Source organism: Argiope bruennichi, chromosome 10, assembly GCF_947563725.1.
Source record: "Argiope bruennichi chromosome 10, qqArgBrue1.1, whole genome shotgun sequence".
NCBI lineage: Eukaryota > Metazoa > Arthropoda > Arachnida > Araneae > Araneidae > Argiope > Argiope bruennichi.
Window position 1 is genome coordinate 69,599,480 of NC_079160.1, and position 11,485 is coordinate 69,610,964.

Below are 11,485 nucleotides of genomic sequence, written 5' to 3' on the forward strand. Positions count from 1 at the left end.
AAAATTATTTCAAATTTGATGTCAATAACAAAAAAATGTCTAAAAATGGTATTTAAAATGAATTTTGATTTAAAAAAAATGTATCCCCATTCAATTGGTATCATTGAACGACAACTTCTTGATCTTTAAGACAGTACATTGATTCCATTGGTATGGTAATTATTTTAGAGGATATTGATGAAAAACTGAGTAAAAACATAGATTCATATTCAGAAATATTATGAGATTCCAGATTCGTATGAATTTAAAGCATATCCTTTGTAGCTTTAACTATCTTTTTCTTATTCGCAATTTTTTTTTCTTTTTTGTAATGAATTCATTAAAGCTGTTTATGGAGGATTCAAAATGCTTTTTGTATCATTATTTTCATTAAACGTTAATGCGGCGAAGATATTACTGTTGGTCGTCTGGATTAGGGCTTTAAATTATGAACGACTGTATCATACTGGACATACAAATCTTTCGCAAATCTTCTGTTTAACCTTTGAGAATATTTTTCTTTTTTTAACAAACGGAAAATTCATATTGCTCATTTTTATTCCATTATTTTATCTCTATTTATCTGTCAAAGTATATTAATGGATCTTGGATCGTTTAAAAATAATATGGAAGATATATAAGATGTTCGACCAAAAATATCGGAGTGTTGTTAATAAGCATCAAGAGAAACAAAAATTCCAATGGAACATGATATTACAAACCGCAATGAAAGGATGAAAATCGATTACGAAAATTTCGAACGAAGATCAATATGTACGCATGCTTCGATGTCTTCCTGGAATGACAAAAAATACAATAATAACACCAAAAAATTTATTTGATTGATTATTACAAGAGTTTCTTTATGTGGTTACAGTTTACAATAGTGTAAAAAACGATTTCCTAAGATATCTAAAGCAGCAAAGGCAATCTGCGCTATGAGATCCTTCATTGTGCCTTTAAATGCTAACATAAACAAATGATTTAAGTTTATTCCATAGGAAGAAATCACACGGATTGATATCCGATGAACAGGGAAACGAAGCAATAGGTCTTCATTCTACATTTTTGTATATTGTTACGGATTTTCTCCTTATTGACGGGTTCGCTTTGATAGTGATTGTATGGTGAAGAGAACACACAATCAGCAGGCATCAGTAGGAAAACAACAACGTTTATTTACACGAAGAGACTAACACAAAGAAGACGAATACACACACAAATGACAAATATTTACAGCAGAGACGAACACAGGACAGCACACTACAGCAGACAGTAGCCCACAGGTAGTAATAGTCCACAGGACACGAAGCGACTAGACAGAATACAGCAGGAGAGGTGATCCTGGGAGCTTATCTCTACCGTCTCTCCAACGGCTGAACTTCTCGCTTTAGCTGTCTACTCACTACTTCTCACAACTGGCTACTACACAACATATACGACGACATAGTGGACGACAAGATTCGGCACACAGTAGTTCAGTACTCGCTTCACACAACGCTGGTAATTCGCCGTTGCTTCGCTATCCTCTCGAAGATTCGTTACTTGTCGGCGACTCCGACTACTCACTCACACGACTTCCACGCAGCTTCCATAGTGCCAGCCTTTTATAGTTCTTGGGAGGCGGAGTTAAAAACTTCTAGACCAATCAAGGCTTATCTGAGTGTATCTCGGTTCTTAGTGGATGAATCGTGAAAGTTCTCGAACTTTCCAGCATTATCCATTTTGTAGCCAAAGTCGCAAAATTCGTTGCCAAGTTGCCAAATGGTCGCCAAGCTCTGAGGTCATTGACGCGACACCCGCTCAGCACGCACAGGGCAGATCGTACAACGGTTTTTCCCAAGATGACACTATTTGTGCCGGGAAGCAAAATTACAGGTTTGTAACAATATGTAGCATCATTCGTGGGGAAAATATATAGGAACTTGATCATTCATTAGTCCCACGCCTTAATGCATTGCGGTGAACATACTTTACAACATTTCTGGAAGGTGTGTTGCAAAAAAACTAGGTACTTTGTTCTATTCAGGCTTTCTGACAGCAAATATGACTATAACTGATAATCACCGTGGATTTTTGCCCACATGTTGATTCTAAACCTCTGCTGAGATTTTTACGTTTCATTAATATGGGAATTATCCATTGCTCACATGTATGCATTATATGTGTTGACAATGTCTTTTGAACTCAGAGCTAGCATGTTTTTTGTTTTTTTTTTGATGATTTTCACTCTCTCGATAGGGTGTGCGATATCATATTCCATTGCAATTGCTGTTTCTTTTGATATCTACTAACAACTCTCTGAGTTAATAGTTTGTCGGTCTATTATTAACAGCATATTATTCTTCTGCCTTAAGGATTTTAATTCTTTCCGTAGAACAATAGGTATCGAAGATATGATTTAGATGATTTGTTTTATTTGGTAATAAATAGCTTGTTGCTGCATCATTTTGTAATAAAAATACACTCTTATGAATAATATTTAAGTAATGCCAAGACATATAAAATATGTAATAAAACAACAAAAACAAAATTTTTAAACACATTTTATTCATATGTTATTTACACTTGAATTTAATGTTTGTATTTTATTGTCTACCATTAAATGGCAGTGAGAAAAACTCATTTTTACAAATAAATTAAAATAAAATTTCATATGCAAGTGCTGCTTTCGGTGATATCCTATGAGGACCGCAGTATTCAAAATTTATTAGATTTTATATTAAAATAAACCACAAAAAAACCACCTTGGGGAATAAATGAGCAAATTTATTAGTTTAATATACGATTTTTTTTAGAAATGGCTTACCACCATTTTTATTTTTGCAGTAAAAGAATGATAAATATGCAAACTATTTTTTTATTATTAGTTAATGGTTGAACCTTCATTCATGTAATTTCAAGTTAAAACAATATACGTTTTCTAAGTTTAGTTATTTTTTTCGCTTAAATTACGAAACAGATTTTCAAACTCTAATTTTGTTTATTCTTATAAACTGGGCCATATTTATTTTACACACTTTACTGTTTTTTCTAGATTTTTGCTTTATCTTAGCGAATTGATTGCTTTTTATAAATTTCTGTGATTATATTTCATGCATATGTCCAATTTTTAATATATTGTTCCCACTTTGTAATTCCTTTGCGGTACAGGTGTAGGTTTGACAGAATTTTTGCCTGCTTTTACCTGCATTCGCCCTATTGGGTAGAACAAAAGGTAGCAAATAGTCTCAAAAAGGTCGAAGAGCGAGACCAGAGAGAGTCCCAACCACATTCCCATGTAACCTCCGATGTAACTGAACATCTCCACACTCTGAAAAGACAATGGAAAAATAATATTTCATAGGTGCTATGATATACAAAAAATATTGACATATATATCTATTTGTTAGCCTGGCCTCCCACACTATTCACTGTAATATATTTTCAATGGTTTCCTCACCATCTTATACCATTAAAAAAAATTCTTCTCTGAAAACCGAAATGTTCCTTTACATCTATATGGCAAAATAAATTATTGATGTTAGAAACAGTCAATTTTAGGTGCGAAAATCCTTTTTCAGCCCCAACTTCTAAGATATTGCAGTTATTGAAAGGATTTTTATACAAAAGTTGTTCGTCTAAGGTGAGGCGCTAGTTTGGCTAATTTAGTTCCCATCTTCAATATTAAGGAAGTTATAGTGAAGAGAAAATTTCAACCCACCACCATTTCCACTCCCTTGGAGCTAAAATGGCCATTTATGAATTTATATATATATAATCTTCAATCCTTCACATCCCATCTTCAGTTCTTCATGATCCCAAGAACCCCAAACCACCCTTCGTTCAAAAGTTATATATGAGCCGCTCAGAAGCCAATGCGGTTAAGTCCAAAACACAGAAATTGAGAAAATTAATGTTTGATACATTAGTTTTTAAAATTCTTGGTTTATTAATTCAATTAGAAAAGTGTATAAAGTCTTTTTTCGAGGTGTAAACTCTGCAAAAAAACAAGATATGTAAATAAAAACGTAAGTATTTATTGAAATAATGACAGCATCTTAAAAATTTTAGGACTTATACCTTTTGGCAGCTGAAAAAGATAAGAAATTTATGTAAAAATAATAAAATATAATAAATAAAAAAATAAAAAATAATTATATATATATATATATATATATATATATATATTGATAAAAGGTGGACTTATTCACAATGGCTTCTGAAATTATTATACAATATATTCAGAAGCTATTAAAAAAAGGGCTGTCTAACCTAGAAAAAAGTAACCAATGAGTAAATCCTTTAATAACTAAGAAGATTATTATTTATTTCATCAAAATTTCCAAAAATCAGAAAATATCAAAAAATGGACTTAACCGCATTGGCTTCTGAGTGGCTCATATATCTATATCCCTTTTGAATCGGTGAAGGACAGAAGAAATTTTCTCGTTGTCTTGAAAACCATTGCATTGGCAGTCTTCTATAGGAATTCACCTAATGCTTTCTGTAACCGTTGAGAACATACAAGAGTTCCCCGAAAAGCTCTGGGAAACAGAAATATTTGTGATGTATTTATGAGAAAATATAAAAATATGCCAAACCTGCTCTATGATGACTTCTTCTCGAAAGATTTATGGCAAAAACTAAAAATCCCATTCATGAAGGTTGCAGAATCTCGTTTATATTTTAAAGAACCGTTTTCATAAAATCTTGTTTAATTTAGAGACATTTCAAGCTTTAGGAGGCTTTTGTAATTGATTTCTCTCTTTCCCTGAATTTTTCAATTATTGGAATTTATTTCTCAAGTTTTTTTTTAATCAATCAAGTTTATTTGTGTAGACATTCTTAAATTTTTTAAAAAGTCGTTTTGAGTTGAAGACTTTTTCTTTTGCCAAGATATAAAATATTTAATATTTAATATTTCTAATTTCCTAGGTCTTTTTTACAAATACTTTTTGAATTTTGTTTCTAAATTCACTTTGCATTAAGTTACGATACATTTTATATTTCATAATATATGTTTTAATGCTGTTTCGTGTCTTTAAATGTTATTGTTTCAAATTCTAAATTGTGTTAGAATTTTCTTACAAAAAGCCTTACAAATTAAAATTCAATTAACATTTTTTGTTCAAATTTTGTACAATAATTCCTTGATATATTCGGGAGTTGCTAAAATAGATAATAAACAATGTGTTCATTTAGAAATATTCTGTTGTTGTTTTAATGTTTCAAAATGCAAAGGAAATTTAAAATTTTATGATATTTATCAGTCGAAAGTCATTATATAATGATTGGCTAGAACTAACATCTTTTTTAAATGTAAGTAATATATTTGTTAAGATTCTGAAGGAGTCATTTGATAGACACTTAAACTAAAAGGTTTTTCCTTTCTCTCCCTTTTTAGTAAAAAAAAAGTCAATTTTTTTCCAATTTTAAAACCTTTTTGGCATTTAATTGCTACATTTTGATTTTCATTGGTATTTTTTAAAATTTGTTTTATGCAAAAATTCAAAAATATAACTATTTTACAACAATTTTGAAAAGATTTCATCCTGAATGTTGTTAGTAAGTTCTGTGAAAGCAGATTAATTATGCAAATTCTTTTCTTTGAATATAGCCATCAATATTTTCATAAAAAATAGGAATTTTAGTGAAATTTCTTTCTTGTTTAAAATTAAGATTATTTACAATTATGTTATATTGCAAGTATTCGATTGATGCAATTTTATAAATGACACTATTCTTGTTATTAATGAAAAGTGTTTAAAGATATACCTAAATAAATATTACTGCAAATGGATATGATTTGCTTGTATAGTGCATCATCCTCAATTATCATCAATGGATCAATTTTTTGTCGAATCTTCACAAATTAATGATTATCCATCAGCATTCCACCCCCAAATAAACATTAGGTGGTTATGATCACGGGAATATAAAGTTAGAGCCACGTAAACAATATGTCCCTGAAAAGAATTCTGACAGGATGGGTAGCCAAATATTTTTTGATACCATTTATCTGTTCAGGTTTTCACGAAGAAATTCTACTCAATATAATCTTTCCAAATAACGAAGGAATAATTTGACACTATGCTATGACCCAGTTAATTCTCGAATGAAAATAATGTTCGAAAAAATAAACAGCCGAATTAGGAAGCCGCCAGAGAAATCTTTGATCAATATTGTTGATCAAATAGATTAAAATTTTGCAATATATATATATATATATATATATATATATATATATATATATATATATATATATATATATATATATATATATATATATATATAACATTTATTAAAAATATTCACCCTTTTTTGTATTTCTTTCTTGTATAGGAAGTATACAAAGAGAAAGAACTGTAACCATCAAAAGATTTGAGATTTGAGGATTCCCGCTACAGACCTTTCCGAGAACGAAAAACACCTTTCCAGAATTATGTTTGCCTATTTGTGATCCCGATAGCTCAGAACCGATTTTAGCTACATGGATGAAATTTGATATATGGTCCTCACACCGAATTCGTAGATTTCTATCTAATCCTGAATGAAATTCATTCATATTCATTAAATCCATTCATAATCTATGCATTCATCTATCTGGGTTTGAATATATGTTAATACAAAACAAAGAGAGCTAGACGGATAAAATTGAATGCATAGATTTAAAATTTTAAGTGTAGATTCCTATCATATTTTGAATCAAATGCATCAAGAGGTTGACCGTCTGTAGGTATGTAATTTCACACGCATGTAAACGCAACAATTGAAAAACTCAATGACTTAAATATGTGGGAACTTGAAATCGCTAACGAATCAATTCAGTTAAAAGATAGAAAACAGTTGTTATTCGGTTCTTCTAGCTAGCGTTTTCAAGATATATTTCCCTATGAGGTATTTTTTGTGGATACTTTTTATCACCTCTAAAACTTATATGTTGAATTTTGAATTCCCCTGTATAGAAATGTTATGATTTCAATCTTTGGCAGGGCAAGCACTCGTCATTTTTCCCGTATTATCAATCTGGACTGTCTTTTTGCTGAGACTGGTTTCTATGTAGCATTATATGTAAATTGAATCTTCGATATCACAAATGTCAACATTTTGGGCATGAATTAAAAAGTAATGTTCGGTCACTAAATGTGGTATTCTGGATAATTTTTATTGCAACCCTAAAAGAAGCTACCATTTCGTATAGCCATTTAAGATGAGGGATTTTTGGTGAATTTTTGAATAGTTGGCATGAAAGAAACCAGAATAGTTCTCAAATGTTATAGTCTTTATAATTGCCTATTTTTCCTGTGGAGCGAACAATACTTACCGCAAATTTCGGCTGATAAACAAATCTTGTGAGACGGAATTTATTAAAAACGATGGTCAATTTGATGCGTGAACGCCTAAAAAAAAAAAAAAAAAGTGATCGATTAATGACATTATTGGAATTTTTTTATGGAAATGATAGATTTTCTGTGCAATATATACTTTTACTGGCATTTAATCTGCCACAAAAAATTTACAGTTTCTGCAAAAATAAATTAAATGTTGGAATTGTGAAAAACTCGTTTTAGAATATCAAATTTAGTATGGACATTTCTTTTATTAACCAGACATTTCAGGCAAATTTAAATAATTATTTTAAAATTCATTTATTTAAAATTAAATTATTGAAATGCGTTTATTCATCGCAAATATTAAAAAAATATCAAGGTGCGATAAAAAAATACAATATCATTCAGGTGTTTTTCCTTCACACTTTTCAAGGGACGAGAGAAATAATGGTATAAATGGGATAAAAGTCAAGCTTTGGAAAACCACAACCATAAGTAACAATGCTATGGAAATTTGAGAGAAAAAAATTTTTTTTTAAAGGCTGTGAAATAAAGTGTAATAAGGTACTTAAATAATAGAAGTGGAAGACACGTTTCTGGAATTACATTTATGTTATGAATTTAAGCAGTCAAATAAAAAGGAATATCATTAGCAAGAGCTGTTTTATTTATTCTGTTGTACATCGAGCAACAACTTGAATGTAAAATGATTGAACAATTTTTATACTTACTTGCACCATTCATCCGTTTCAATGCACTAAATAAAAGAAAAATATGTCTTGAAATGATTTGAATAATTTAAAAAATTAAAAATATATCGTTTTTACATGGCATTTGTAAATAAATTTAAGGTTTCTTTAAACAGATTTCTGAGAGAATCACATAATATAATAATCGTTTTTTTTTTAAAAAATTCTTTAAGGTTAATATATCGCAAACAAATCTTTAATTATCTTGAGGATCATTAAAGTGAAATGCGGGGCGTGTTTTATATAAGTAAGTACTGTTTTGAAATTCAGTAGCTGCACCACTATGGCTGTCATCCCGCGCATGCGTATTGAGTGCTTGCATGTGTTCGCTGCCACAAATGCCATTACGGCAGCATCTAAATGCATTTACGTCTTTTGTGAGTTTTAAAATATCTCAACCAAATAAAAATAAAAATACGTTTTGTCCTTTTATTTTCTGAGTATGAAAGATGTGAAAGCAGCAAGTCAGTGTAGTAATAGGTATGAAGAAGACATTATGAGCGAAGGAATGTTAGGAAAGTGATTAGAGTGCAGTAGACTCCCGAGTATCCGGCCTAATGTGGCTGAAGGGCAAGCCATGTAACAAAAAAATCCGGATAGACCGGAATTATACGAACTCATTTCTTTACCCACCAATACCAGAAGACGTTTTCATACCCAAACTCATTGTTATAATAAATATTTTCTCGCTTCTTCTTGAGTACTAAGCCCTCCATTTATCTCAAATCACGTAGAATGTGAAAGCACCAGGGGCCTGGTGAAATGTAGAAGCAGTTGCCTGTAACATGCCGAGTTATAGAAATGTAAATAGAAAGCTATGTACTGGTAGTTTATATACTGCAGGCACATTTCAAGAAATTATTCGAGAAAAAGTAAGTTAAAGGATATAGACTGTTTAATATAAATTCTGTAATGCCTAACTTAAACGCAGGAAACATAAACAAAACATTAACCTATGTCGTAGGTCTAATTCTTAAGAAAATTGACTCAAACTGATTTTATTTTTCACTGATAAACATATGGACACACATATGAAAAGGAAACCTTAAGATAAGAGTCAATAGTTAGTTTTTAGTTTTTGAAAAAGTCCTTATAATATATGACGAACAGAACACTGCTCTTTTCATATTACACTTGCATTTTGCACACGACACGTAGGAGAATCATATCAGATGCCCGCTTCTAATGTTTTGGCAATATTACCAATGCAACGCCTTGTCTTCCTCATTTAATTACGATAAAAGAAAATTAGGCCGGATAGTCGCGAATTGGATACTCGGGAGTGTATTTAAAGATGACCGCACGAATGTGCATAATGATAAATGAAGCAGGCGGCGTCATTTCATTACTGAAGACTTGATGCAGAAAATTGACGGAGAAGCTAGAAAGATTCGGTGCTTTAGGATTTCAACTTTATCAAATAAATTTCCTCAAGTTTCAAGAAGTGATTTTTAAGGATTAGTAATAGAATACTTAAATTGTCGCAAGTGGTACCAAAAATATTGATTAAATGCACAAACCCAAACGTTTAGTTTGTGCGTTGGCTGATCTTGAAAAATACAGTAATTTTGGTGGCGATTTATTAAGCCAAATCGTCTAAGCGACGAACCATGGTGACTCATTAAATATCGGGATCTGAACAGCAATTCATGGAATGGTGATATTCAATATTATCCACCAAAGTAAAGTTCAGCTCCAAAAAGCATGTTTACTGTATTCTGGAATAGGAAGTGAGTATTGTTTGTGGAATTTTGCTTCGTGGTGACATTATAAGTTTTTAGATCTATTCTGAGTCTTAACTAAATTACGCCGTGTGATCCAAAACAAAGACCTCACAATCTTTGTAAAGAGGGTACCCAACAATATGCTAATCATATTCCAAATATCATCGTATTGTTTGGCTGGAAACAATTTGATAATCCTCCGTAAGTCTCCAGTCTTGTGACTACCACTCGTTTCTACATTTCAAATAAACATCTTGGCAATCAGCGCTATGAGGATAAAGATGACTTCAAAACATTATTGTTGAAATGGCCATTACATTAAGCGAAGTACAAATTTTCCCCTAAAAATAAAATTGATATAAAAAAAGTACAGTCGTGTGCTTTTTAAGCCCCAATATCGGCGAGAAGACAACTTAACCCCACACTATTATTATACACTGGGGAAGTGAAAAACTGCTTATTTGCACGGCATTTTTCATTCATTTACCTGTGGGATGAGTTTTATTTTTACAAGATATTTTTAAAGGTCATATATAAACTTTGAAACTAAGTCATTTACACTGAAACAATAGAATAAAAAGGAGATCGCTCAAGAAACATTTTATTGTTGAATTAAGTAAAAAAAAAATATAGGATAAAATGTACACTTCAGTTTTAATGGTACACAACACATTTGTGAGAATAAGAAAATGCGAAGCTCATATACATTCGCGAAACTAGCTATTTGAACATTTATCTTAATATATTTTATTGATACTGCCTTCTTCTTGCTATAGTGTCTGCCATGCTAAATACGCCATCTAGTGTTATTATTCGTGTAGTTGCGATAGTGTGCTATTGTGAATTCGTATATCCTCATGCCATGTACATTTTTTCTTGTATATCCTATTCTTTTACTTAATTCACTAACTAAGAATACTTGTGGCGACAAACCTTCGCCTTTGCGATCCCGTATACCTGTAGTAAAAATAATTTGTTTCTCTGTGGCTGATCTCCTTATTACACCCTTAATCGATCTTTTGAAATAACCTTGAAATAGTAATATTTCTTAATAAAGGTCATTGCACACATATAAATAAAATTTCAATTACCGTATGATCCATGTTGCCTATTTTTTCATATCGGACATCATAATAGTGGTCACTAAAATACAAAGAAAAAATAATTAATATTGAGTTCGTAGTCCTAAACTTTTACAGTTATTACGATGAAGATTTGTAGTGCTCTGGACGTAAAAAACGATGCAACTCGACCGGCAATTATCAAAAATATATCACTCAAGGGTAGAGAAAGGATAAAACTAAAATATGTACCTTTATTCCAAGATAAATATTCCACAATACGATCCTAATAAATCTAAAAATATTTGATTTATTTTTAGTATAGTTTTAACCCTTTTTCACTCGGAAAAGTAATTCGATGCAAAATTATTCACCTAATACAAGGGCTTGTTTGTTGTCCCAAAAAATAAATATATATAACAGTTTTAGGTTTAATTTCCCTGTAAAATTAATCTACATCTTTCTGCCATTCTATACGCATTTTTAACAATAAAAATTAATTAATAAAATAAATAAATAAAAATTCAAACTGATGCACCGTCTTGAATGGTGTGTGAGAGGTACCATCCGAGAGCAAAGGGTTAAATCTCGCTAATTTATATACGCTTAAAGAGTAATAATAACCAAATCAAAATCACTACAGAATTAAAGAGAAAGTT

The 11,485-nt window shown here is 30.9% G+C and overlaps 1 protein-coding gene across 1 annotated transcript; it reads right to left on the bottom strand.

Moving 5' to 3' along the window:
• Positions 1-2,990: 2,990 nt before the first annotated feature.
• Positions 2,991-10,901, bottom strand: LOC129987851 (uncharacterized). Its single transcript, XM_056095814.1, has 4 exons — positions 10,857-10,901; positions 8,024-8,049; positions 7,286-7,361; positions 2,991-3,292 (listed from the first exon to the last, which is right to left on the bottom strand). Exons 1-4 carry the CDS (start codon positions 10,866-10,868, stop codon positions 3,092-3,094), a joined length of 315 nt encoding a protein of 104 aa, XP_055951789.1. The 5' UTR covers positions 10,869-10,901; the 3' UTR covers positions 2,991-3,091.
• Positions 10,902-11,485: the final 584 nt, after the last annotated feature.